The sequence below is a fragment of the Pipistrellus hanaki genome (genome assembly GCF_964339955.1).
Source record: "Pipistrellus hanaki genome assembly, chromosome: 3".
Taxonomy (NCBI): domain Eukaryota; kingdom Metazoa; phylum Chordata; class Mammalia; order Chiroptera; family Vespertilionidae; genus Pipistrellus; species Pipistrellus hanaki.
In genome coordinates, this window is record NC_140505.1 from 35,167,489 (window position 1) to 35,194,471 (window position 26,983).

At 46.4% G+C, this 26,983-nt stretch overlaps 1 protein-coding gene across 1 annotated transcript in view; it reads left to right on the forward strand.

Annotated features, from left to right (window-relative positions):
• Positions 1 to 527: 527 nt before the first annotated feature.
• Positions 528 to 26,983, forward strand: part of TMTC4 (transmembrane O-mannosyltransferase targeting cadherins 4) — a 60,814-nt gene continuing 34,358 nt past the window's right edge. Inside the window, exons 1-5 of the mRNA XM_084880265.1 lie at positions 528 to 712; positions 3,667 to 3,879; positions 9,925 to 10,040; positions 11,175 to 11,391; positions 18,304 to 18,391. Coding sequence (XP_084736391.1) covers positions 3,721 to 3,879; positions 9,925 to 10,040; positions 11,175 to 11,391; positions 18,304 to 18,391 — 580 coding nt within the window. The 5' untranslated portion in view covers positions 528 to 712; positions 3,667 to 3,720. The remainder of the gene's footprint in view (positions 713 to 3,666; positions 3,880 to 9,924; positions 10,041 to 11,174; positions 11,392 to 18,303; positions 18,392 to 26,983) is intronic.

Here is a 26,983-nt window from a genome sequence, read left to right on the forward strand (position 1 = left end):
CCTGCTTCAAACAAGGCGTCCAGGCCTTGGATGGAAGAACGCGGTTTCAGGCCAGTTTTGAGAGGCAGAAAGTGGAGACACACGTTTTAAGTAACCCCTCCTAGACAGTCAGAAGTCTAGAGTTCTGGTGGTTCCGATGCAGCTCCTTTTCCTGCAGGGAGGCTGCAAGCAGCTCGAGAGAATGCGGGAAAGGACGCGGCGCTGGCCGACGACAGGGAACAGCACGCGCCTCCCGCCTCCCGCCTCCCGCCTCCCGCAGCAATGAGGACCCGCGAGGGCCCGGCCCGCAGCCCGCTGCTCCCGGCCGGGCGGGACCGCCCCTTCCCGCCCCGGCCCGCCGGGACTCCGCCACCACCACTTCGCTTCCTCCTTTCCCGCCCCGCCGTCCAGTCCCTGCGCTTCCTTCTCTGCGGACCGCCTTCGGGCTTGACGTCCCGGGTGCATCAGCCAATGGGCTGAAGAGGGACGGCCGCTGCGTGAGAGTGACGGCAGCAGCAGCCAATGGCCGCAGGGAGGGGGCGGGCCGAGCAGGAGTGTCTGTGAGTGAGCGCCCGCACGCGTGGGGAGCTGCGGGAGGTGCGGGCGGCGCGCCGTGCGGGAGGGGGGCGCGGCGGGCGGCCCCTCCCCGTGCCCGGCTCCGGGCGGGCGACCCAAGCGGCGGGAGTTCCCGCGCCCGGGAGGGCGATGCGGCTGCCTCCCGGGCTCCTTGCAGGTAACGCGCGGGGCGGCTCCTGCAGGGCCGAGTGGGGCGGAGCGCGCCGCGGGGCGAGCAGAGTTGGGGTGCGGAGTGGACGCGGGGTCCCCGCTCCGCCCCCCGGCCCGGTCCCCGCGGCGGGTCTGCTGGGGGAGTTGGCTCCGGGACCGCGATTGCGAGCGGGGTCACGGGGACGCGGGCGCCCCAGGGTAAGCTGCACGCAAGCCGCACGCGGGACAAAGGGCTCGGCGCGGAGGGTGCGCGCTCCCCCTGTCCACGCCCCGCGTGTCGGCTCCGGAGTTCCCTGCACCCGGTGCCGTGGTCACCCCGCCTGCTCCAGCTCATCGTGGGGGATCCCGGGAGCCGAGGGCACCTGGCCTTGGGGACCCGCGCCACCCCGCGCCTGGCCGCGGTGCGGGTTAGGGCTGGGCGCAGCCTGGCCGCGTGGCCGTCCGCCCGGGGTGAAAGGCGGCTCCCCTGCAGCGCAGCCAGTGATCCCTGCTCCTCGCTGGCTGCTGAGCCGAACGACCGGGAGCCCCGTGCCACTGCCGGGGCCACCCAGCCGGCGCTCCTTGCGCGCGGGCTTGGAGTTTGGGGAAGCCGAGCAGGTGGCCCAGCGAAGAAGTGGGAAGGAACCTTGGATCCTGAGAGAGGGAAGCTGCTCAGAGGCGGGGAGGCCTGGCAGGATGGAGACATGCAGAAGGCAGGAACTAACTGGGCATTCCAGGGTCTCTGATGGGCCCTGCAGGAGAGGAGGAGGGGGAGACCGACTCAGCTTTCTTGCTGGTTCCCCAGGACCCGGCCCTGATCCCAACAGGCACCCCCCCAGATGTTAGGGTCCACATCATGCCTTAATCTCCTGTTACCTGAGCACCAAAAGATTACATCTGTTACAGTCTGAGGTAACAGGTGAGGCCTGGCAATTAGTTAAAGAGGCACAATTTTCTGATTCAGTATTCCCGTGAGGCTATTTGACCACCTTTTGTGAAGTAATGCTCAAATATGTGGGACTAAGGTAGATACCATCAAAGCCATCTGTCATGTTTTGCATTTAGAACTGTGTGAAGTACTTGCTTTCCTCCACGTTAACTTTTGGAATCAAAGAATACTTGATTAGCTCCATATTAAATCATGGGATCTTTCTAACTATTCAGTCTGGTTTATGTGTCTGTCTTAAGTAGTAGGAGCAATTTGTTTAACTGAAATGTAGACAACAATGAATGGTTGGGGCCTGCATGAGGACCTGGATTGTGTTTGCAGCTGTAGTTTGGAGTTGAGCAATAGTTTATCCTTTCCTCGGAAAAGAAAGAAAAGGCAGCAGCAGGTAGCAGCTGGAATTGCCCCAGCTCCCGAGAGAGCATGCGTTACATCAGGCGGGGAAGCTCGAGGGACCATCAAGCAGGGAGAGATGCTGAGCCTTTCCTCTCTGGATTGGAAATCTGAGAAGGCCATCAGATGATGAGTCCTGTTGACTGTCGGGTCTGTCTCGACGTTCACGCAGAAGCCTATCGAAAAGATGTCTGTGACCTCAGAGGGCCTCTGTGGCTGACTTCTTATTGATTCCATAATCTGGGCGATTCCCTGGGAGACCTGGAAACAAATGCAATCCAATTGCCTTCCCCCGTTCAGGGGCCTGGGATTCTCCTCTGTCTCGGCAGGAAAGGGATGGGGGCAGGTCCCTTAGCTAGGAAAGACAAGGGCCTCCGAACCAAAGATGTTCCAAAGAAAGCAGTTAGTTGTGTACCTGTGCTTCCCCCCACCTTGAAGAAGGTACTTGTAATGACGCTAACCATCCGTGGGCATTTATGAAAGCCAGTGTTTCTAAAGGCAGTGCTTCCAAGCTCTAGGTGCATGTCCTGGTTCACCCCCTTGACAACCATGTAAGGTCAGCACAGTATCACCCTCACATTAGAGGTGAGGAAACTGAGGCCCAAAGAGAAATGATAGGAACTTAACCAAAATGGAATCCAAGCAAGTCTGACCCAAACATAGTTCTGGTAAATGCAAAGAACGGACCTATTCAAGGTGTGGTGGGAATGGGGACAGATAACCTGCTGGTTTGGGTGAATCCCAAGGCAGGGAGCTCTCGCTGCTGGGGAGTGACTCCGCTTTGCAGAGTCCCACCGGAAGTGGGTCCTGAGACGATAGGTAGCATCCGCCAGGCCAGAGGACAAAGTGGCAAGGCTGAGACAGACATTTCTCGCTTTAACATTTTGCCTGTTTGAAAGAAAAGGTAAAAATAAATGGATATTTTTAACTTGACCCCTTCACAGATATTGAAGGTCTCACCTAGAATCACTTCCCCTCCTCTTTTTGATACAGCTCAGCTCTTTCTGCGATAAGGTATTACCTCAGACCAGTCAGTCTACAACATTCTCTCCTTCCTCTGTCGTCCGTGTGTGAAGCACTGACGTGGCCATCCGTGTGCCCTGCCTCGCTATCTCTATCAAAGCTCCCCTCTCCCAGATTTTCATCTAACTGGCCTGACTTCTCAGAATCCCAGTCATGTCTCATACCCCCGACCATCCCCCACATACAATGTGATAAGACCAAACCGTGAATATTTCTTGATTTTTCTTGATTGGATGCAGTAAGGTGTTAACTATTTTCTTTTTTTAATTTTGTAAACTGATTACAAGCCTGTAAAAAAAAAAAAAAAAAATCATTTCCAATAGGAGGTTGATAAGTATAGGAGTCCGTTACATCAGTGTTTCTCACAGATAACCCAGCATCGGAAACGCAGGGGTGTCAGTCTGCTAGGCTGCGGTTGGGCCCCCGGAGAATCCGAATGTGTCCCAGGTGGCTTTTCTGCCCACCAGAAGTTTGAAAATGGCACCTTACACTTCCTAAGGAGTGCATGCTCTAAAATTGCAGCATCATGGCTGCCTAACTCTTACTCGAGGTATGTCCACGGCGGAAGCATTCCTAACGGTGCGCTGATCAATAATCGTAGCCTGTTATTTTTCTTGCAGATTTCTAACCAGCAGAATGCTGGAGCCAGAGACGGACAGCCTGCAGTTTTCAGAATGGCCGAGCTGGAGGCCGACTTGGAGCACATCGTCCCGTCCTCCGTCCCCCCTTTCCGGGCCAAGTTGGTCGTGGGCTTGGCTTCCCTCCTGTGTTTCGCACGCAGCTACGATGGAGAGTTTGTCTTTGATGACTCTGAAGCGATCGTTAACAATAAGGTTCGTATCTTAATTCCTTCCTGATAAACTGACGTTCACCGCTCGCCTACGTCTCAGTCATGGTCTACGTTTGTGTTGAGTTGTTTTCCCTTCCACGGGGGGTAAGCCTTTGCCTGGGCTCCGGTTGTGCTCTAGATTCCCCATTTAATTAATTAATTAATTAATTAAATATATTTTATTGATTTTTTACAGAGAGGAAGGGAGAAAGATGGCTAGAAACGTCGATGAGAGAGAAACATCGACCAGCTGCCTCTTGCACACCCCCTACCGGGGATGTGCCCGCAACCAATATACATGCCCTTGACCGGAATTGAACCTGGGACCCTTCAGTCTGCAGACCGATGCTCTACCACTGAGCCAAACCGGTTTCGGCTGATTTTTAAATATAATTCATTGAGAGAATCATCGATCAGCTGCCTCTTGCACACCTCCTACTGGGGATGTGCCTGCAACCCAGGTACATGCCCTTGACCGGAATCGAACCCGGGACCTTTCAGTCCGCAGGCTGACGCTCTATCCACTGAACCAAACTGGTTTCAGCTCCCCATCTCTTTTAGATAGCGTCTCCTGGGTATAGGGCCCCTTTTATTGCTGGCAGCGGGGTCTCCAACCCCTGCCTCCCCTCGGGCTCTACCCTCCCCATATGCCCTCTGTGATGTGAGACCACAGGCCTCCCACATGTATCAGAGAGACTGTTATTCTAAGATTTCAAGGCGAGCGTTTTGTAGGGCCTTGCAGACGGAGGATTTCAGGGTTTGTGATAAATCCCCCGAACTTCTAGGGCAGAACTGTTCCAGGAAAAAAAAAGAAAATCACACACATACTGCAGTGATCATCCACCAAAAGGTACATCCTCAGCAGCAGGCAGCGCGCTGGCTTCTTTGTCCTTCAATGATAGCTTCGGGACAGCTGCTGACAGCTGCTGGAGGGTGGGGAGCGCTGCAGTGCCTGCTCGTTTCGCGTTCTGACTCAAATTTGCAGAGTCAGCGGAATCCCAGCACTTGTGCTCACCAGTGGGTGCTACATCGGTCCAGGGAAAGTGCTGCCTCTTTCCCTTGCTACCTAGGGGTAAGGAAGAAGACATAAGGTTGTGGGAAGGAAGGAAAAAGATTTCGGCGAAGAAAACCAGAACAAGACAGGCGGAGGCAGGCAAGGGCCGAGAGGAGACAGACCGTGGAAATGGCCCAGATTAGAGTCCTGTGACAGTCTAGTTACTCAGCAGATATTTATATATGCCTTCACCAATGAAGAGGGTTTGAAGGAATATACTAGTTTTTCTCTCTACCTGTGTTTCCCCGAAAATAAAACATCCTCCGAAAATAAGACCTAGCGCATGGAAAAATAAGACATCCCCTGAAAATAAGATCTAGCACATCTTTGGGAGCAAAAATTAATATAAGACACTGTCTTATTTTCGGGGAAACAGGTAGTAGCTACAATTGTAGCAACTCTTTGTCCCGCCGTTTTTTAATGCTCTGAAATTTTTTCAGTCATGGATTCAACCAAATGTGGGAAAACTCATTATCACATTGGGAATATTGGGGGAAATTGTCTATGTGGCAAACATTCTTTTCTAGGAGGGCTGAGAGGAATGACTGTTTTTTGCATGTATTTTATTTTCATGCGTTGCAACTGATTTTCTCTGTTTTGAAGGCACATACGACAGCATTGTTGATGCTTGCTTTTAATTCAAGTTCTTCGTTTGTAGTTTTCCTCAATTCACCCAGCCATTACTGCAGATGTTTCTATTTTAGTTCTTTTTAAAGCCAGGCTTAAAGGAAAAAGAAGGATGTTTGTAGCCCTAAGCAACTGTGTTATGTCACACGCGTGGCTTAATAACTATAGAATTCCTAACAAGGAATTGAGGGCATGACTTGACTTTAAAATATTTATTCTTCGTTTTATTTTTATTTTATTTTTTAATATATATTTTTATTGATTCTTTTCACAGAGAGGAAGGGAGAGGGCTAGAGAGTTAGAAACATCGATGAGAGAGAAACATTGATCAGCTGCCTCCTGCACACCCCCTATTGGGGATGTGCCTGCCACCGAGGTACATGCCCTTGACCAGAATCAAACCTGGGACCCTTGTATCTGCAGGCCGACGCTCTGTCTACTGAGTCAAACCGGTTAGGGCTATTCTTCATTTTATTGAGAGTTTCTTGACTCTTCCACGTTGGTTAAGTGGAAGGTATTTAAGGCGTTAACTTATATAGGGGAGAACTTCCATAAGCCGGGACAGCTGGAGCTCTGTGGGATGTGGGATGCCCTGGGGGGTGGCTGTAGTTCTCCTTCCTTCTGGGTGGGGTTAGGCTGAGGAAGCCACGCATCATGGCTCCACAGCACATTGTCAGTGTTTCCTAGAGCATCACACTGCCCCTTTGTCAGCTCGCTAGCCCTCCTTTTCCCTTTCGTGTTTCATGAAAGGCTCTTCTCCCTTCACTGGCACCGTGCCTACCGTCATGTGAAGCAGGCTGTTACCGGGTGTTTCTGGTGTTCAGGGCTGCTTTCCAGATGCGTCCTTGCAGTGTCCGGTTGCCTTCTTTCATTGAGATGATGATTTTCTCTGAGACATGACGTTAGCAGGAATTTCATACAGAACACGTCTTTCCCGTCAATCCTTATCAGGAAGAATCGACCTTCCTATGGCGCGCCCCGCTTGTGTAGGCTACACCTAATCAAATATTTAAAGCTTCGTTGGTGTTTACTTACTGCTCACGTGGAAGGAAAGAGCCTCTGCCCAACCCTTTCACAGCCGGACAGGTGCTTCTGGGACAGTGCAAAAGAAGATGGACTTCCAGTTTCATAACTGAGTGGACTTAGTTGGTGGGTGGACCACAGGGACTTCCAGAAATAGCTAACCGACTCAGAGAGGGTGTTGGTACACGCAGGGCCTCTGAAGCGGACACCCACTGGAAGAGAACTGCAGCCTCAGAGTAGGTATCAGGTGACCAGCCTTGTATCTCTTGCCTCTTCTTTTTTTTTTTTTTTTTTTTTTTTTAATATATATTTTATTGATTTTTTACAGAGAGAAAGGGAGAGAGAGAGAGAGAAAAATATCGATCAGCTGCCTTTTGCACACCCCCCACTGGGGATGTGCCCACAACCAAGGTACCATGCCCTTGACCAGAATCGAACCTGGGACCTTTCAGTCTGCAGGTCGACGCTCTATCCACTGAGCCAAACCGGTTTCGGCTCTTGCCTCTTCTGAAGCCTGTCCCTTTGAGCCAGCAAGCACTTCAGTGGCCAGGACTCACTGCACTCCACTGGGCGCCATGGACACTGGAGGCTCTCTGCACCAGCCACGATTTGACACACTGCCTCTGTGTGCGGCATTTTCAGACGCAGACACAGGCACAGACGTGGGCTCTCCTGTCAGGTGTACCACCTGCTGGAGTGAGGAGCTCATAATGCACAGAGGTGGGGTCTGGAGGTGCCCGGGCAGCCTCAGGGAGGTGCCAGCAGTGGGGATTGTGGGTGTGCTCCTGGCTGCACAGCCCTGACCTGGTTTTCCAGCCCACCTGGGAGTGTGGGAACCGTGCACTAACTTTAAAGCCTTCCCTTTTTGCTCACATCAGAGTTGATTTTGGTTACTGCAACAGTCTGCTCCTGCGGTGCTCAGAACATCATGATGTCTAGTCCCTAAACTATTCCTGTGTAATTATGCTTTAAAGAGAAAATTAATACTCAGTTTTGTTACTCCACAGTAGCTTTTCTTCTTGTTAGAGACAGTTTAAACAATCTAGTTTCATATTTAAATGTAAAAAAAAATATATACATGTTTTTAAGCATCCATAATACAGTACCAAATTAAATTACCTTATTAGTAAGATAGGCCTATTTTTTTAAATAGCTAGTGATATGTATCTTTAAAAAATTATGTGGAAGTTGTTTTTCCTTTAATTTTACTATCTGCTTAGCTCATGACTAAAAATGAGAAACTTAAAAAAAATACATGTTTATCCACACTCATGAGAGAAAGTAATAGTGATCTCATTTAGCTATATGGTCCATTCATTCATTCAGCATAGATTAAGCATCTTCCATGTACCGCCAGCAAACACCGATGTGTCCCAGGCCTCTCGGAGCCCCAAGCCAGCGGGGCAGACAGATAACAGTCACTAGACTATAAATTGCCAGTGTGCCAGGGGCTGTGAGGATGGGTGCAAGATGCCCAGGACCCACAGAAGGGAAATCGCATCAGCTTAGAAAGGTCATAGCTCAGTGGCTGAGGTATGAATAGCAGGAGGAGCTGAGTTGTGTTTCAGGGTGAAGCCTACAGCCTTGGCTTCCGTCAGCCACGCCCTATGAGGCTCCTGAGTCTCAGTGTTCCTCCGGGTCCTTCAGTACTCATTGCAAGCACCTCTGAGAGAAAGGTGCCCTCGAGTTTCGCCTGCTACCAAACAGTCTAGGCTCTCCCCCAATGAACCCAGAACTGGGGTTCAGTTCAGTTGGAAGTGGGGTTCAGAGCAGTCTGGAGCTTTTGTCTCCTTCCCGCCAGGGCAATCCAGCGGCACAGTCAACCACCCGGTCTCTACGCACAATGTCCGCGCCTCCGGGACTTCCTTTTGCCCCTCCCCCGGGGTTCCACCTTACAGCCCAGCTCCCTCTGTATGAGCCTGGGTCCCCAGGGTCTGGCCTAGAACTGGGGTTCAGTGCAGTCAGAACTGGGGCTCAGCACAGTCCGTAGCTTTTGTCTTCTTCCCACTAGGGCAATCTAGCAGCAGAGCCAACAGTCCGTCGTCCTCTGTGCGCAATGTGCGCACCTCCGGGGGCTCTGCCTTTCGCCGTTCCCCCGGGGTTCCGCCTTACAGCCCAGGCTCCCTCTGTATGAGCCTGGGTCCCCAGGGTCTGGCCTAGAACTGGGATTCAGCACAGTCCGGAGCTTTTATCTCCTTCCCTTTAGGGAACGCCAGCCAGGCACTCAGCCTCCCCCTCCTCTCCGGCTCTGTCCTCTCTGCATGCGCAGCATGTCTCCGTACCTTAGGCTTTTACAGCTCCTCTGCTTTTCCTTCTGGTTTTCTCTTTCCTTCTTGTAGAATTTCTAGTCAGTCGATTTTCCTGTAGTTCTGGGTAATGTCCATTTTGTATTTTAGTTGTATTTTATTGAAATTGTTGTGTGAGGCTGCAGTTAGGTTTACCAATGCCACCAGGAGCTGAGTTGTGAAGAGTTGAGGAGTGACCAGCTGGATGGAAATCTGAACATGCAAAGCCTTTGAGTGGATGGTAGCAAGAGCTGTGTGGGGATCAGATGCAGGCCATTAGCAGATCACTGAGTCCAAGAGATGAGCCTGCAGAGGCTGGTGGGAGACAGAGCACCCGGACTGTGGCATCTATGTCAAAACATCGGCCTTGTCCTAGAAAGGGGGGAGGGAGGGAGCTGTAGCATTGTTTCAAGCTGATGTGGGTGGAGTGACTCCATTTGCATTTTGGAAAGAGCAATGTGGAGAATGTGTCAGAGGGCCCAGGGGACCTGCTGGCAGCCCACGTGGTGGAAGAGTTGGAGAATCTAACCTAATAATAGAGTAATATGCAAATTAACCATTATTCCGCCACACAAGCCACGGCCACTAACCAATCAAAGTGAGTATGCAAATTAACCCAACAAAGATGGACGGTTGATTTGCATATGTGGAAAGAGGGAGGAGTGAAGAAGACAGCATAGAAGGAAGAGGGAAGGAAAGTGGAAAGCAAGGCGGCTGTGGCTGCTGGAGGGAAAACTGGCAGCACCTGCAGGGCGGGGCGAGGCAATGGGGGTGGTGGGCACAGCGGGTGGGGCATGTGGGGCAAGGCGTGCAGCAGTGGGGCAGTGCACATGGCTGTGGAGATGGTGAGATGGTGGCCCCACCCCACCCTACCCTCCGCATCGGGGGATGTGCGGGTGGTGGGAAGGAAGCCCACTGGAAGTCTGGCAGGAATATTCCTGCAACAGGTGCCTGGTAGAGGTATAAGGAACTTTAGAGAAGGGGACTCGTGAGGGCTTAGCTCTGGGTTCAGGAGTCAGGACTCCTTTGTCCTGAACGTCCTCTGGTTGTGTTCCCGCAGGACCTCCGAGCAGAAACGCCCCTTGGGGACCTGTGGCATCATGACTTCTGGGGCAGTCGGCTGAGCAGCAACACCAGCCACAAGTCCTACAGGCCTCTCACCGTGCTGACTTTCAGGTGAGGAATGACTGTGGGCTGCCCGCGAGGGCCACCCACAGCTTGTGCGTTATCATGTACCAGGTGGCATGTGACAGGAGTCCCGGCGTCTAGGAGTCCAGTGAATAGTTCCCAGGGAAGCATAAGCCACTCGCCTCTAGGGGTTTCCAAGACGTACGTGATAGTTCTCACTGTTAGGAGTTAGGCCTACTGCCTGTGGAAACGTCATCGCAGGGCTTGCTTTGGCAGAAGAGGTGCTAAAAGTGGAACAACAATGCAGAGGCTAGCACGGCCCCTGTCAAGAATGACATGTACATGGGTGAAGTGTCTGTTTTTCACAGCTCCTGGAGGTTGGACCCTTTGCTCCTGCATACCTAGGAAGCAACACAAGACAAGGCAACATGTGGCATCACATGAAATTGCCATTTTTCCCCCCACTACGAATAAAAGGCATCAATCTTCCTGCTGTTACCAAGTCAATAGGCAAAAAAAAAAAAAGGTTAAAAAACCAATCCCACTCTCCCCATTAATCAGGGAGCTGTTTGCATGAAATAGATTTATTCACCACACAGAGTTCCTATTCATAGCTATTTCTTTGACGCATTAAACACTTGTCTATAGATCTCTCAAAGAAGCATGGAGATGATGAAATGGAACCACTGGTAATGGGAACGCAGTCAGGAAAATAAGAATCCCTGACAATGAAAAAGTGGTTCATTGTTCAGAAGCCTGGTAGAAAACCTGTACTTTCTTTTCTTTTTCTTTTTTTGAATAAGCAAGTTACATGACTATCTTATATCCAGGTTCCTGTGGGATAGCCATGAGTAATGTGCGATCCGGTGTTTTTTTTTTCAGTCTTGCCTGTTTTGCACTTAAAAATTCCTTCTGCCTTCCCTCTCTGTGTATTTTCTGTCCCACTCCTCTGAGATCCCCTTGTCGTCCTCTTCCCCCCTCTGCAGCTCATTGTTCTTACCTTCTCTCCAATTTCCTCAGCTTAGCGGCATTGTTTATCTGGGTGTTATTTTAACCAACATTGCACAAAGTCTTCTTTCCTCCTTGGAGCGTTTTTACTCACCAGCCTTTCTCTGTAGATGGTTTGCGTTTTGCTTCAGGTGCTTCTGCGCACCTGGTGTGAGCACCCTTCCTTTGCCGCAGGATTAACTACTATTTGTCGGGAGGCTTCCACCCGGTGAGCTTCCACGTGGTCAACATCCTCCTGCACGCCGGCATCTCGGTCCTCCTGGTGGATGTCTTCTCGGTGCTGTTCGGCGGCCTGCAGTACACCAGCAGAGGCCGGAGGGTAAACCTGGCCCCCAGGGCGTCCCTGCTGGCCGCTCTGCTGTTCGCTGTGCACCCGGTGCACACGGAGTGCGTGAGTATCACCCACCCGCGGCCCCCGCACGTGTGTCGGTGTGTGTCCTAAGACAGGCTTCCTGTAAATGCTCGTAGAGCTGTGGTGGTGCCCTGCCAGGCGTTTGAAACCATCGTAGGCAGATCCAGCAGGCCTCTCTTACGGGAAAATGCAGAGTCCTGGTTGACGAAGACTTTATAACGGCAGCATGGTTTGCTCGCTGGTGATGCTCTCTGGTTCCCTTCTATACCCACACTGTAAAGGTGTGCATATTGCATGTTGCCTGGCTTTGGGGTATATAAGCTAGAGGCCAAGGTTACCTTTCTCCATTTTCCTGTGTTCGCTGAGAGGTGTATAGTTTGCAAAATACTCCCTCGTACTGTCATGATTGCCACAAACACTCTGTTGGATCAGATTGGGCGGCATCACAGTTTCACTTTACAGAAGAGGAACTGGCCTGGGAGGACCGGTAGAGGACTTCTCCCAGGGCAGTCCTGTGGCTGGCGGGTGTAGGAATAGAACTGGGAACCTGGCTGTCCCAGGTCTGTGCAGAGACGCTGCCGCCATGCTCTTGAGTTGAACTAGAAAGCTGGTCCCCAAGTCCTGCTGTGACATTACTCACGAGTTCTCCCCCCCTTCCTTCTCCTCTCCTTGGCGCCCCCCGCATTATTCTCTTCTCCCTGGCCATGTGGTTTGGCAGCTCCTGATGGGCCTGGCCCGCTGTCCTGTGGGCCGGGCCTTTCGTCCACTGAGCTGCTGCTGAGTATATTTGGTAGAAATTATATGGGATTTTCAGAAACCACGCCACCCCACCTCCATGGGGACCCTTTGAAAATGTAAATCATCATGTTTGCTTAGGTAAAATATTTTATTTTATTCATTCTGTGAGCATGAAGTACCTCATATAAAATACTGCATGTATTACTTTACTACTTCTCCACAATTGATTTCTGAATTTCATGTGTTATTAAATACGTTAACCAAGTGCTTTGAGCATCTTGGAATTAAGTTTCAAAATACTGAGCAAAATTCCTGCCTTTAGCATCTGATTTTTTTAATTTTTAAAAAAGTATATTTTATTTATTTTTTTACAGAGAGGAAGGGAGAGGGATAGAGAGTTAGAAACATCAATCAGCTGCCTCCTGCACACTCCCTACTGGGTATGTGCCTGCAACCAAGGTATATGCCCTTGACAGGAATTGAACCTGGGACCCTTGAGTCTCCTAGCCGGATGCTCTATCCCAGGGGTCTTCAAACTACGGCCCGCGGGCCACATGCGGCCCGCAGAGGAGTCTGATCCGGCCCGCCAGGTTTTTTGGGCAGTGAGCGCAGCCGAGGTGTTACAGTAGGAGTTAGTAGTTCATATAGTCCGGCCTTCCAGCTCTCTGAGGGACCGTGATCTGGCCCCCACTTTAAAAAGTTTGAGGACCCCTGCCTATCCACTGAGCCAAACCGACTAGGGCTAGTGTCTGATTTTATAAATTTTATTAAACTACCTCTTCTTTGGTATTAAGAAGATTGTGGAATTGTTCTTTCAGTGTTCTTTAAAATTTTATCTACTTTGAAGCTTTAAAAAATCCTCATAATGTTTTACTTCAGCAAATTCAGAGGACTTAATGTATTGGCAAGCTGGGAACTGCTGCAATCTATATGTTTGTGTTCAAATTAGAATTTGTTTCTGTCCTAGTTCTCTTTATGGCCTAAGTATTTGTTGGGATTCAGAAATAGTGTACACATTAATCAGAAATAAGGGTATTTCAGGCAGAAGTACTGATTTGGTACTTATCTGATGTAGTGTGATCTTAAAAGCAAAATCAAATATTTGAATTATTAACCAAAGAAGTTTTTCTAAAACTCTGATTTTAAATACTGAAAAGTTAGTTTATAAACAAGTTTGAAATGCCGACAAGTATAACTGGATGTGCACACACCTCCCCAGGTAAATGCAATCCGGGGATGTTACCACCAAAATTCTACATTTGGGATATTTAAAAATAAGCCCAAAGAAATCTAGCTTTAGGAGAAAGGGGAGTATCTGAAAAAAATTTCTTAATATCTCCCACCCTTCCATTCTATGAAAGTCATTCGAATTCATAATGCAAGGAAAAGTTTAGGGTTATTAGAAATTAGCATTCCTAAGACAGATAATTTATATATTCACCTTTCATTGTTTTGACAAATAGTATTTATCTTTATCTCCCTTTTATTTTCTGCTCTACATGTAACTTAGCTTTAAAGTGAGCATAAAGCAGGACTACCCAAAGAATCAGATGGAGCAATGGTGGGCAAACCAGAGCTTGCTAGCCACATGTGGCTCTTTGGCCCCTTGAGTGTATAAACGCCACTCCTTCAAAATAGACTCACCCAGGCTGAAAACTGACTTCTGCCCATGGGCCACAAAGTTTCAATCCCACTGTACATGTGCACCTGCACATGGTATTTTCTGGAAGAGCCACATTCAAAGGGCCAAAGAGCCACATGTGGCTCGCGAGCCGAGTTTTGCCGACCACTAAGATGGAGGGAGACTCTTCAGAGTGTTCCAGGGCAGGACCGAGGGAGCCGCCCTGTGCTGTGGGCTGGGGCCTGGCCGGGGTCCCTAGTAACGACCCTGGGCACAGCATCCTCACCTCCTGCCCCCACTGAACATTGACCTGGGATGAGGATTGAGGATTTGGGAGTAATTGTGCTGCTTCTGTTCACATTTATTAAGGGAAAGTCATGGCAGTGTAGGTCCCTCCAGTGTTAGTACTGCACTAGTAAATCTCCCTATATTAGCATTGACATGTTTTGTGTCTTAACGTTAATATTAAAAATGTTTTTGCACAATGAAAATAAGAACCTACATTTTCTGTGCCCTGGCTGGGTGACTCGGTTGGCGCATTGTCCCGTGCACCAAAGGGTTGTGTGTTCGATTCCCAGTCAGAGCACGTACCTAGGTTGTGGGCTCCATCCTTGGGGCGCATGTGGGAGGCAACCTCCCTTCCTCTCTCTATAAAAATCAATAAAAGGCATATCCTTGGTTGAGCCTACATTTTCCAGTCTTTGGGGTGATCAGCCGTCCACTTTGCTTAAGACTAAGGGGGTTATGGGATAGCCCTAGGCAAACTGAGATTGGTCAGTCACACCCTACAGACTTCCTACCTCATGGTCTCCAGTTGGTAGTAAAATAATTGTCATCCTTTTCTTTGTTGTTTTATTTTTGAAATTTTTATTGTGGGAAGTATTACATATGCTCCCTCTTTCCCCCATTGGCCCCCTCTAGCCCACCCCCGCCCCAGGCCTCCACCACCCTATTGTCTGTGTCCAAGGGTTATCCATATATGCATACATGTAATTTGTTTGATTTTGCTTTCCAATTCCTATGAATGTCTCTTATTTTCAACTCTGCCACCCCAAATCACTCTGGGGTGTTTGTGGATGGTAAGGGCTCTGACACCCTACTCACCAGAGGAGGGAGGGGAGCTAAGGGAGCCAGTTGCCTAGTTCCTTGTCTCTTTGGAGACCAGGAAGCAGCCCTGGGGGTTCCCTGAGGACACAGTGCAATTAATTATAAGTTTTCGTTTTCCTCAGAGCACTGATGAAGATGTCCAGTTGCCTGAGTTTGGGTATCAGAGAGGGATGCTCAGGCCTCCTTAATCTGCCCGTTCAGTAAACCCAGAGCTTCGCGCTGAAAGTGCTGGGTGGGGAGACGTTCCCCTGTCACCTCCTCCTAATTCCTCCCTGTGGCCCCTGTGCACGTGGTTCCTGGTGGGGAAAAGGGAGCCATCTGCTTTAAGGATTCGGGAGGGTTGGGGGGAGGGGGGACGGTTGGCAGTGATTCCTCTAGAGAACTCTGGAGGAGGAAAAAATTTTAGTCTAGGTTTTTTCAGCTGGTCTAGTAATGAAATCACCATGAGACAGATTAACAAGAGAAAGTAACCAAATTTAACTACATGTGTATGTATGGGAGCCCCACATACATGAGAAAGTCAGAGATCCCATATACATGAAGGTTCAGAGACAGAAAAGGGAAAATGAGGTATAGAAGGCATCCTGCACCAAGGAATGATGGGAGATGCCTTGGGGTATCAGATGGGGGCGGGGAGGAGGAAAATTTGCAGGCTGGTAAGAGCAGATGTTCAGTAATTAGAAGTTTGCCCTGCCCTATAGGTAGTTCATGAAAAGTTATTTCTGGTAATAAGTCATTAAGGGCAAGGCCCCCAATTTAGATTTCTGGATAGTTAAGGGAAGAGCAGAAAATTTCTCCTGAGCCCACAGGATCTCAGCTGCCTTCAGCTCAAAATAGCATGCCAAAATGGTGCATTGTGGGAAAATTTGTTCTGAACCTCTTCAGAATCCTGATATGAATGTTTAAGGTTATTTGTAAGAAAAAAAATAGCCTTTGTAAAGAACTTTGCCTGAAAATATATTATGCAAAAATCAGAAAGGAAGAATAAAGTCTCTTTGTACTCATGCCCATTTACCAGTTAGATGTGGTGCCCGCTTGGATAGCCTTTTACAGTCTTGTCTCTGAAATCTCTTTACTATGTGAAAAATTTACTGTAAAGACTAAGTACTCTCTTTACTTTAAAACAATTGCCATACTGTTTAAAAAACACGTTTTTCTCTATGTCAGACCGTGTAATGTATATTGCGTAAAACTTGGTAGTGTCTTCACAAGCTAGCCAAAGGAAGAATATTTGTTTTAAAAATAAGTGATGTTTAAAGTTCACATTAGTGAACCTGCATCAAGAGTTCAAGATCAGAATGCATAGTTGCCCTTAGCATTTCCTATCTAATCAGCGTAGCGGGAAACTCCTAGTAAAGGGTTAGTCTCTAACTGTCCCTAGGTAACAAGTGGTGGTTGTTTTGGCTCTCATTCTTGTATTTATCCAAACCGCTTCCTTCCCCTTCACTCCTTTCAAGGAACCTTTTTCTCTGAACCCCCTTCCCAATCCCTTCATGATCTGAGGACCCCTTTGGATAAGCTTCTCTGGGTTGACTTTGCTTGTTTTACTCTCTCTAAGGAATTCGGGTTCCGGGCCACCCTCAGGCTCTGTAGATAGCCACAGCTGGAAGGTGCCCTCCTTTCTCTCCCATCTCTCTCCTGGCGGCAGGCCCACAGGACCGGCTGCTCCATCCCTCACTCACCAAGGTGCTCTGGAGCCCCTGACCTGCCTCACCCTCAGCTGCTGTGTCCTGTTTTCATTCCTTTCTGCTCCTCACATTTACAGAAGCACAATTTGGGATTCCTGCGGGGAACTGACAGTGAGCCTGCCCCTACTGTGTGCTCTGCCCCGTTTCTCTTCATTCCTGATTTACTGCATCCCTTAGTGAGTGAGTGACAGGCCGGACTGGTCGAGAACTCTCATTGCATATTTACTTCACTCGTGATGTGATTGCACCGTTTAACCCTCCGGCATGCCGACATAGTCATTCAGACCTGCTGAGCCTTCGTCCTTGGCTTCCTTCTTGGATGTGGGTGGCATTCACAGGTTGGAAAGAGTCATCAGCCCTTTCAGAGACGGAGGGACACCACAGGCTGCCATGTTCACCTGCATCAGGAGTTCAGGATCAGAATGTGCAATTGCCCTCAGCTTTCAGAGCTAACTAGTGTGGCAGGAAACTCGCAAAAGGCTTTCTTTATAGCTCATTGCTTATACACACACTCGTGGTTCATATGTAAACATAGTAATTTCATGTTCATTGCATGTTCTCTTATTTCCGTTTATAGAATAGTCTTTATTCTGTATCTCATATGTCATATGTGCCCTCTAAGAAAAGGTGAACTTACCAGTCATTAAAGTGATACCTAAAGAACCACTTTGATAAATGTCACCATCCAGGTGCTTGTTAGTAAGGGATGCCGCATAAACTAGCCCAATACTCATGGGTGGAATTCTGCGTCTTTCATTGCCACGAAACATTTGGAGAACACAAATTGTAGTAATCAGCCTGAAAGAAATGAAACGCGAATTGCATTATTGCTTCATTGTTACTAATATAACGAAGGGAAGGACAGTCTGTAGATGTAGAAAATGTGGGGAGGGATGGTAGAAATGTTATTCTGTTTTTGTCTTACTTTTCCATTGCTTTTGAAGAATCCTTTCCAGATTAACCCACTTTATCAGTTTTGGTCTGATGGGAGGAATAGGTGGCAGAGGCAGCTTTGAGTAATTATTCCTGTCTTTTTCTATCTGCCTGATGACTTTTAACCCTTACTTCCCACCTTCCCTTCATGTTTTGAATTGAATTTCCTTCTTTAAATATCATTCCCTTTCAGCTAATAGCATTTTCCACGTGACAGTCCACTTTGGAGACATCAGAAACACAGGTCTCTGCCACCCTCGGGGAGAGGGTGCTAACGAACAGGACTTCTGTTACATACGTGCAGTCCACACAATAGCCATCAGTAGGTTCAAAGCAATCCGACTTTCTCTTAGAAACAGCTAACTCAAGTCCTAGACCAAAAGCATAAGAAAACCAATCTACACTAATAAATGTGTGAGACGCAAATTGACCGTACCTTTGCGATGCCCACCAGCCAATCAGGAGTGAGTATGCAGATTAACCCAACAAAGATGGTGGGTTAATTTGCATATGCAGATGCTGAGTGGGCGGGGGAGGGGGGGCAGGTGTTCTGCACTGCCCCAGCTGCTCCGGGCCTCTGGGCAGGGTGGGAAGGTGGAAAGGCGGCTCCAGGCTGGAGCAAAGGGGGTGCCAGCAGCCAGGGGAAGGAAGGCCTGCTCTTGCATGAATCTTCGTGCATCGGGCCTCTAGTTCTAAGATAAGACCTCAGGCTGTTGAAGGTACATAGATTATTTTAATAGAGATGGCAGAGTCTAATAAGATTTTTGTTTTCTACTTCTAAGGAATTTGTATTTCTTAAGTTTAGGATTTGTCAAAAAAGAATTTTTTTTAATGTAAATTTCTTTTTCTTCCCCTTCTTTTAAGGTTGCTGGTATTGTGGGCCGCGCAGACCTCCTGGGTGCCCTGTTCTTTCTGTTATCCTTCCTGGGCTACTGTAGAGCGTTTAGAGAAAGTAAGCGTGATGTTTGTCTTCTTCATTTTGAGATGGGAAATTATTTGCTTATATAAGGTCATCCCTTTGAGGGAATGTGGGGGAAAGGTGTATGCCCTCTGTAGGTGTCTTGTTTCACTCCATTGTTTTTTTTTTTTTTTTTTAATATATTTTATTGATTTTTTACAGAGAGGAAGGGAGAGAGATAGAGAGCTAGAAACGTCGATGGGAGAGAAACACCCACCAGCTGCCTCTTGCACACCCCCTACCGGGGATGTGCCCGCAACCAAGGTACATGCCCCTGACCGGAATCGAACCCAGGACCTTTCAGTCCGCAGACCGACGCTCTACCACTGAGCCAAACCGGTTTTGGCTCCATTGCTTTTTTAATAACGCAGAGTTTGGACATCAGTAGTCACACAGGAGCAGCCTGCTAGGCGGTGAGACCAAGAGCTTCTGCCCTAGGCACTGAAGCAGTTGTGATTGATTTTTGTGATTTTATTTCCAGCAAAATTGTAGGAGAAAAAAAAGCTTTTGGTTCTTTTTTTATTAAAACCTCATGGAAGGGGGGTGGGAAATAGAAAAATGCTGAAATGGATAGTTATGCACCTCGAGTGTGAGGTTCTTGTTTTTTCATCGGAGCATTATTAATACTTACAAAATCTGTTGACTTTTCTCAAAGACAACTCTAAAGTGTCAGGAAGTACCATTTTATTAATTTTAACATATCTTCCTTTAAAGGAACTACTTCCTATTCTGAGTAGATTTCAAAGACCTCAGAAATGCTTTTTGAATAAAGTATTAAATGTTGATAGTTTTAACATATTTGGGGCACATTATTTAGGAGGTATAATAAAACCTTTCCTTTAATTCTAACGATTGTTCTTATGAAATAAAGGAAAAATTATCAGGACACTATAAATTCTATCAAGTGAATTGATACATTTATTAGTCTCCTTTAATTGAATATTCTCACAGAATTGTGAAAAACTAAAGATACTGTATATTGTTTTCCTGGGTCCTTTTACTAATCTTTTCTCTGTTCCAATTCATATACATACATTTTCTGAGATATGTGTCTGTTTTTAATTCATATGTAAATTATAAAATTATATCTGAGAGCCATCCAGACAAAAGAGAGGTTTTTTTTGTTTTGTTTTGTTTTAATAAAGCCTTTGGAAACGTAATACCACAGGTAAAAGTGCTTAATACTTTGATTCATGAAAAATTAGTTACGCATATTTCAGTATCAATGGAATTATCTTAACTCTTAACAGCAATATAACCTTTCTTTTTTTTACTTCAGGAGCATTCTTTTAACATTTATGACATTTTTACTTTAAAATTGGAAGGAGACTTTATAAAGAGATTTGTTGTAGGCCTTTCATGTTAAGGATGCAGATGTTTTCCAGAAAGCTAACCTGGGAATACTTAGTGCTCGCACACCAATAACAGTGCTTGATGTGGCTTCAGCGGAAACCCTTTTAGGAACATGAATAGGTTTTCGTTTGGTTGGAGCGACTTAGCACAGTGAGAAGATGGATGGATGGGTAAGGAATTCCGCCTTTGAAGAAGCCTTCCTGATGGCCTCGTGTCTGCAGGAAGGCCTGGCCTTCCCGGGCTCTGGTGTTCTGTTCACATGAGCCCTCTTTAGAAAAAGGAAAGAGTGGATTAAATGGCGTCTTTGGACCCACCTCCAGACTGGTGTGGCTCCTCGCAGTCACCGACAGCTTGCTTAGTCTTTGGAAAATAGAAAGCTGTTGGAGGTTGCCCCTCTACTCACATCCAGGCCTCAGGGTCTTGACCCTGAAAGTCATTTTTGGCCACAGACTTCAGTTTCCTTCCTGTCTTCTAACCGTGGCCTCTTGCCACACAGGCGTGGAGTGAAGCTGTCTCAGAATGGTTTCTCCTTGGAAGTTTAAAGTGAGCTGGGAACACCCACCCCTCAAGCTGCACTCTCCATCCTTGAGAGTTGGTTTTCGCCGCCACTTCCAGTTCCCACTCACTGTTTTCACAGATTTTCACAAATCTGCCTCCCATGCTTGTTGTGGGTCTGGAGGTGCAGAACCACAGGACTCTTAAGAGCGGAGCTTACACTCAGTGACTCACTCATTTGGAGGAAGTCCTGTGTCCTACACACAAGGCAGTTCTCTGTCCCCTCCCCACGAAGGTTCCATGTCCCCAGCGCCACCCGCTGTAACTGTAGGATTCAGCAGACCAGGTGCCCAGCCCTATCCCTTTCTCTCCTCAGATGGCACCACTGGAACAGCCCCTTCACTCTGCCGGCCACTGCCCTGCCCTCTCTTGTCCACCACTCCCAAATCCCTCTGTCGCAGTGCTGATGAAGGTGTGTGGAGCCTTTCCTAGTCTCTGTTGACACAGGCAATATGTGTTCAGCCTCACTCCCTGTGTCAGATTCTCCGTACTCCTTTTTAAACATGCTAAAATAGAAACTACTTCTGCCCTGGCAGCCAGGGTTTCCCAGTGGTTAGAGTGTTAACCTTCATACCAGAAGGTCTTGGGTTCCATTTCTAGTCAAGGGCATGTACCTGGGTTGCAGGTTCCATCCCTGGCCCTGGTGTTTGGGAGGCAGCCAATCGATTTTCTCTCTCTCACCCCCTTCCCCCGCCTTTCCACTTGCAAAAACTCAATGGGGAAACATATTTTCAGGTGAGGATTTAAAAAAAAAAACAACTTTTTTGTTTATAGAGAATACCTTTCTGGAATAATTTTTAAACATCATAGTAATGTCCAACTTCACAATATAATATGATGGCCGAGTCTTGTTTAAGAGGAGCACAGTTTTCACAAAGTGGTAATAGCTTTACAGAGGAGAAACAGTGAGAGCTCTGTGCAAAAATAATTCTGGTTCAGGAATTAATGATGAGACACTTCTGATTCTGTTCTAAAATGGCATACAGGATTATCCGTGTTGGTCATTCATTCTCTCACCAATAATGAATCAAACATGAGGGCATCGTTGTACCAGGCCCTGTGTCAGGCACTCAAAACCTAGAAGGACACAGCCCTGCCCTTGAAGGACATAGAGCCTGGCACAGTTTGACTAAAATAAAGCTTCCATTATTCAGACTACTCAGGGAACAAAATATTCTGGTTTTCCATACTACTCTGTCAACGTTTTCCTCCCTGTAGCCTCCTCACCGCAGGTACTCAATAGGTACCCCCTTCTTTTCGTGGTGTGTTTATGCAGAATTGATGACTGTGACCTCTGTACTGCTAATTTCTTTGTTTGCCCTGGAACATACAATTTATTATTTTATTGAGATATAATTAGCATATAACATTATATTCATTGTAAGCGTACATCATAATCCTTTGATATATGTATATATTACAAAATGATCACTATAATAAGTCTAGTTGACATTCATCACCCCACATGGCTATACTTTTTTTTTTTTTTTTTTTAATGTTTTATGATTTTTTACAGAGAGGAAGGGAGAGAGATAGTTAGAAACATCGATCAACTGCCTCCTGCACACCCCCTACTGGGGGATGTGCCCACAACCAAAGTACATGCCCTTGATCAGAATCGAACCTGGGACCCTTCAATCCGCAGGCTAACGCTCCATCCATTGAGCCAAACCGGTTTCGGCATATACCTTTTTTTTTTTTTCTTATAAGAACTTTTAAGATTTACTCTCTCAGCAACTTGCAGAAATACAGTACAGTATTAACTGCTGTTACCATGGTGTACATCACACCCCAGGACTTATCTATAATAATAAAAGGGTAATATGTTAGTTAGACCGGACATCCTGCCAGACGAAGCCAGGGCCAGAGGAAGCTGCCTGGGTCCTGGGTGCCGGAGGGAAGCTGGTGCCGGTAGCTGAGGGAAGGAAGGCCTGCTCTTGCATGAATTTCTGTGCATCGGGCCTCTAGTTATTTTATAATTGGCTGTTTGTACCTTTTCACTACCTTCATCCGCCCCATCCCCACCCCACCTCTGGCAGCTACTACTCTGTTCTCTCTCTGAGTTTGGTGTGTGTGTGTGTTTAGACCCCCTCAGAAAGGTGAGGTCATACAGTATTTGTTTTTCTCTGTCTGACTTATTTCAGTTAGCATAATGCCTTCAAGGTCTGTTGTGTTGCAAATGACAAGATTTCCTTTTTACGGCCAGATAATATTTCTTCGTGCACATGTGCCACATTTTCTTCATGCATGGGTCTGTCAGTGGACAGTTAGATTATTTCCATATCTTGACGATGGTGCATGTGTTGTCTCGAGATAGTGATTTTGTTTCCTTCGGGTAAATACCATGAAGTACAATTGCTGGATCATATAGTAATTCATTTTTTATATTACTCATTTTTTCCATTTACTCTATTAAATTTCTTGATACTAATGGACATTGGGTGTGTATATTTTCATCTGGACTTGGAGATATCTCAAACAATAGTCATACATTTTTATTTTTTCCCATCGAGTCAGTGTGGACTGTAAAAAACACCGGGGGGAGGAGGGGATAAACACGTAATGTCATGGAATGAGGAATCCTTGGGCCAGTTGCTCGTGTTGTCCACATGTTTGCCAGTGTTCCACTGGGACCCACAGCTCTTCTGTGGTGGAAGTTCAGCCCAGCATTGAAGGAATACAAATACTAATGCTATTTATGACTTAAATTTATGTTTAAAGTGACCTGGGCTTTGTTCTTCTTGGATCTGAACATGAATTCAAAGAAAGGTCTAACATTAGTTGCATATAAACTTGAAGTTCAAGAAAGGTTTTTGCAGAGAAACAGATTTAATATTTTTTATAAGGAAACAAAATATTGAGTACTCTGGAATTAATGGTGGAACTAGTTGAAAAGCTCTTTCAGAGGTTGTATATTTTTTTGATAACCTCATTAGCTCTCTTTATAGATGCGATGTCCGTATTATAAACCTTAGGACAATTTTTAACTGCTTGAGTTTAACAACAAGCCATTCTGTACTAACTTCCAGAATCCTGGGGTTTTTATAAAATGAAAAAAATTACACACATAACATTTGTCTGCCCTTTTCTGGTGTGTGCTTAAATTGAGTATCTCTAAGCAAGATCTTTTGAAACAGAATCCTTTTTCAAAAAGAAGTTTCCTTATAAAGGAAGCATACATTTTCTCATAAAAAGGAAAAACTCTAAGTCAGATGAAGTCGATGGTGCACTAGTTACTATTTCTTTTTTCTTTCTTCTTTTTTTTTTAGTTACTATTTCTGAATACCCAAAACAAAAAGTATTATTCTTATGATATGACATATTTTCAATATTTTTTAAATTTTTCTATTAAGGTATTATATGTGTACATATCTTACCATTGCCCCACCCCCATCCCACTCCTATACATGCCCTCACCCCCCAGAGTTTTGTGTCTGTTGGTTATGCTTATATGCATGCACACAAGTCTTTCCGGTTGATCTCTTATCTCCCCCACCTCTCCCTAGCCTTCCCACTGTAATCTTTTCAATATTTATCTCTCTCTTAAAATCTCATACTTTGGATCAGGAACATAATCTCTCTGCACAATAAACTTGCTAGAATGACCAAAACAATTTTTTAAAATTGATACCTTAAAATACATGTTTCATGGAAGTGAGAACTATGAAGATAAATTTAATCAGTCTCACTTATAGTGGAGAGGAGGGAATCTTTTTCTTGGGCGGGGGGGAAAACGGGGGACTCAGCAATGAATTTGCTACATAACTACCCTGTTTCCCAGAAAATAAGACATTGTCTTAAATTAATTTTTTCTCCCAAAGTTGCACTAGGTCTTATTTTCAGGGGATGTCTTATCTTTCCATGCGCTAGGTCTTATTTTCGGAGGATGTCTTAATTTTCGGGGAAACACGGTAGATCAACTATTTTAAATTCTAATCCATTTGTAAAAGACCAAATCTTAAATCTCAGTTGTTTTAAATTCTTAAACTTGATTTGCTATGTTGCTCTCCTTATCATAGTTCAGGCAGCTGAAGCAGAATAACTCTAACTCTTGAGCTATCATTTCCTCATATTTTTGTTCTGATTTAAGACATCTCTCTTTTTTTGAATTAGAATCGTGCTAGCTTTAAAAAAAAAAAAAAAAATAGGTCGATTGAGTAAGTCACATAGGGTAGGCCTCTTGTTTTTGGATTTGGAGTCCTTGCCAACTGAATTGTGACAGCTGTATTCATGTATATTCTCTTTTCTCGGCCCTCGTGTTCCTTCGGTTTCTGCGTGTCTCGATTTCCCCAGAATGGCCCTGTAGTGTAGCACGGCAGTGTCTGACTTCTTTCATTCTCTGGGGGAAGCACGGCTTAGTTGGCTCCAACTTTTGGACAGAGAATCTGATGCTCATTGTGTCGCTCTGGCAAAGGGACTCGGGGCCACCTGTCAGGGTGGCGTGGTTCCCACACGCAACACGACGTGCCAGTTTCAAGGCGGCAGAGATGCCAGGCATTGAGTGGTGAAGAGGGGAGCTGGTATAATGTGGTGCTTTTTCCGAAAGATCTTCCCACTGGAACAGAGTGCCAAATCCGAGGCACGTGCTTCATTAAATGGATCACATCTGTTGGCACTTGTGGGTGTTAGCACTGACAAGTATCTTTCCATTAGGGAGTGCATTTTTGTGTCCCCGTCACCCCCCTCACCCCCCCATGCTCCCAGCACTCCATTTACCTAAGTGGTTGAATTATCTTCGATGGTAGAGACCTATACAGAAATAAGGAAAATGTTTTCTAGGGCTACCTCTATTGAATTCTGGATCATAAACTATTGATGTTTCCCATGCTGCATGATTATCTTAGAGCAAGTTGTCTTCTTAAGTAATGGGAGATGTCGCATGGTGGAAAAAGAGCTTGTGGGTTTTTTTCTCTTCTCCTGGGCACTTAAAATGTAGCAGGCTGAATGGAGGTGAGATGGAGAATGCTGTCAAGCAATGCACCAACCAGTTAGAATTCCCTATTTGGAGGAGATTTATTTTAATAAAAATATTCATAAATGCAACTACTGGACACCACATCTGCCTCTCGGGATTTATTTTTACTATTTTTTACAGTTACTACCAAATTTAAAATTAAGATAGTCTATTTTTCTTGCCGAAACCGGTTTGGCTCAATGGATAGAGCGTCAGCTTGGGGACTGAAAGGTCCCCGGTTCGATTCCGGTCAAGGGCATATATCTTGGTTGCAGGCATATCCCCAGTAGGGGGTGTGCAAGAGGCAGCTGATCGATGACTCTCTCTCATCGATGTCTCTAACTCTCTATCTCTCTCCCTTCCTCTCTGTACAAAATCAATAAAATATATTTTTTTAAAAATAAAAAATAAATAAATAAATAAAATAGTCCATTTTTCTTATGCCTTTTTAATATTCCTTATCTAATTTTTTAATTGATTTTTTAAAAAAGAATCACACAGTGAAGAACTTTTCATTGTGAAGAGTTTCAAAGACTAAATTAAAAGTGGAAAGACTTGACTTTGGGCTGTATTTGTTTACATTAAATAAATTGTTAACTCTTTGATATTAAATTACCAAAACATTAAATTGCTTAACAAATATAGTTAAATAAGACTTCTGGTACACATGGAAATAAGTGAAAGTACTGATTGGACAGATATTTATTGAGTGCCAACTATACACAAGGTGGCTTACCACTATCTGTTTTAGTTGTTTTATTAAAATGCTCAAGTTTGGAAATAAGTTTGGTTTGCATTCGTCACTAAATAAGAACATAGTCACAAAAAAATAGAGTCCAAATTCATCAAGATTATGCCGTATATTGGCAATTAGTCACCTTGTCTATTAGCATTCGTCACTTTGACAAATAAAGACTCAAACAGAATCTTAATTTGGGGACATCCCTGGTAAAATGATACCACAGCAGGTTGTATTGCCAGAAGCCTATTAGGCTGGGTGGTCCCCAAACCCAGGACCAGCTCCCGAGCAGATTGTTTAATCTTTATGTGCCCCTTCTTGTTCACCACCTCACTGGAAACACTTGCCATGGGTTATCATGCACATCCCTGCCACACATCTGGAAAGAGACCCTTTTGACTTATATAACATAGTTGATAAATATTACTTACGTTTCCAGTTCAGATTCTGGAAAAACTGAAGTGCATGCGAATGCTTAGTCTTACGACTCCTGATAAAATACCAAATGGCTTATCTGGGGGGAAAAGAGTTGGATTCAAATACGCAAAATCATTTCTCATTGCCTGTTTTCAAAGGCAGGCTTGGTATGCAGACATAGCCCTGTGCCAGCCATTCCATCTCTGAGCTGGGTCTTTGATCACGTGATGTAGACAGTGCTGTGCAGTAGAGAGGCATGAGCCATGCATGTAATTTAAAAGTTTGTGCTGGTCACATTATCAAAATAAAAAGGTGAGAGCAGCCAGTCCCGGAGCAGCGGCTGCCAGGCTGGGAGCAGCCGGGCCCAGAGCAGCTGGGTCGGGTGCGGCCAGGCCCGGAGCAGCGGCTGCCAGGCTGGGAGCAGCCGGGCCCAGAGCAGCCGGGTCGGGTGCGGCCAGGCCTGGAGCAGCAGCAGCCAAGTCCAGAGCAACTAGGTCGGGAGCGGCAGTGACCAGACCCGGAGCAGCTGGTTGTGGAACGAACCAGAGCAACAGAGGCCAGGCCCGGA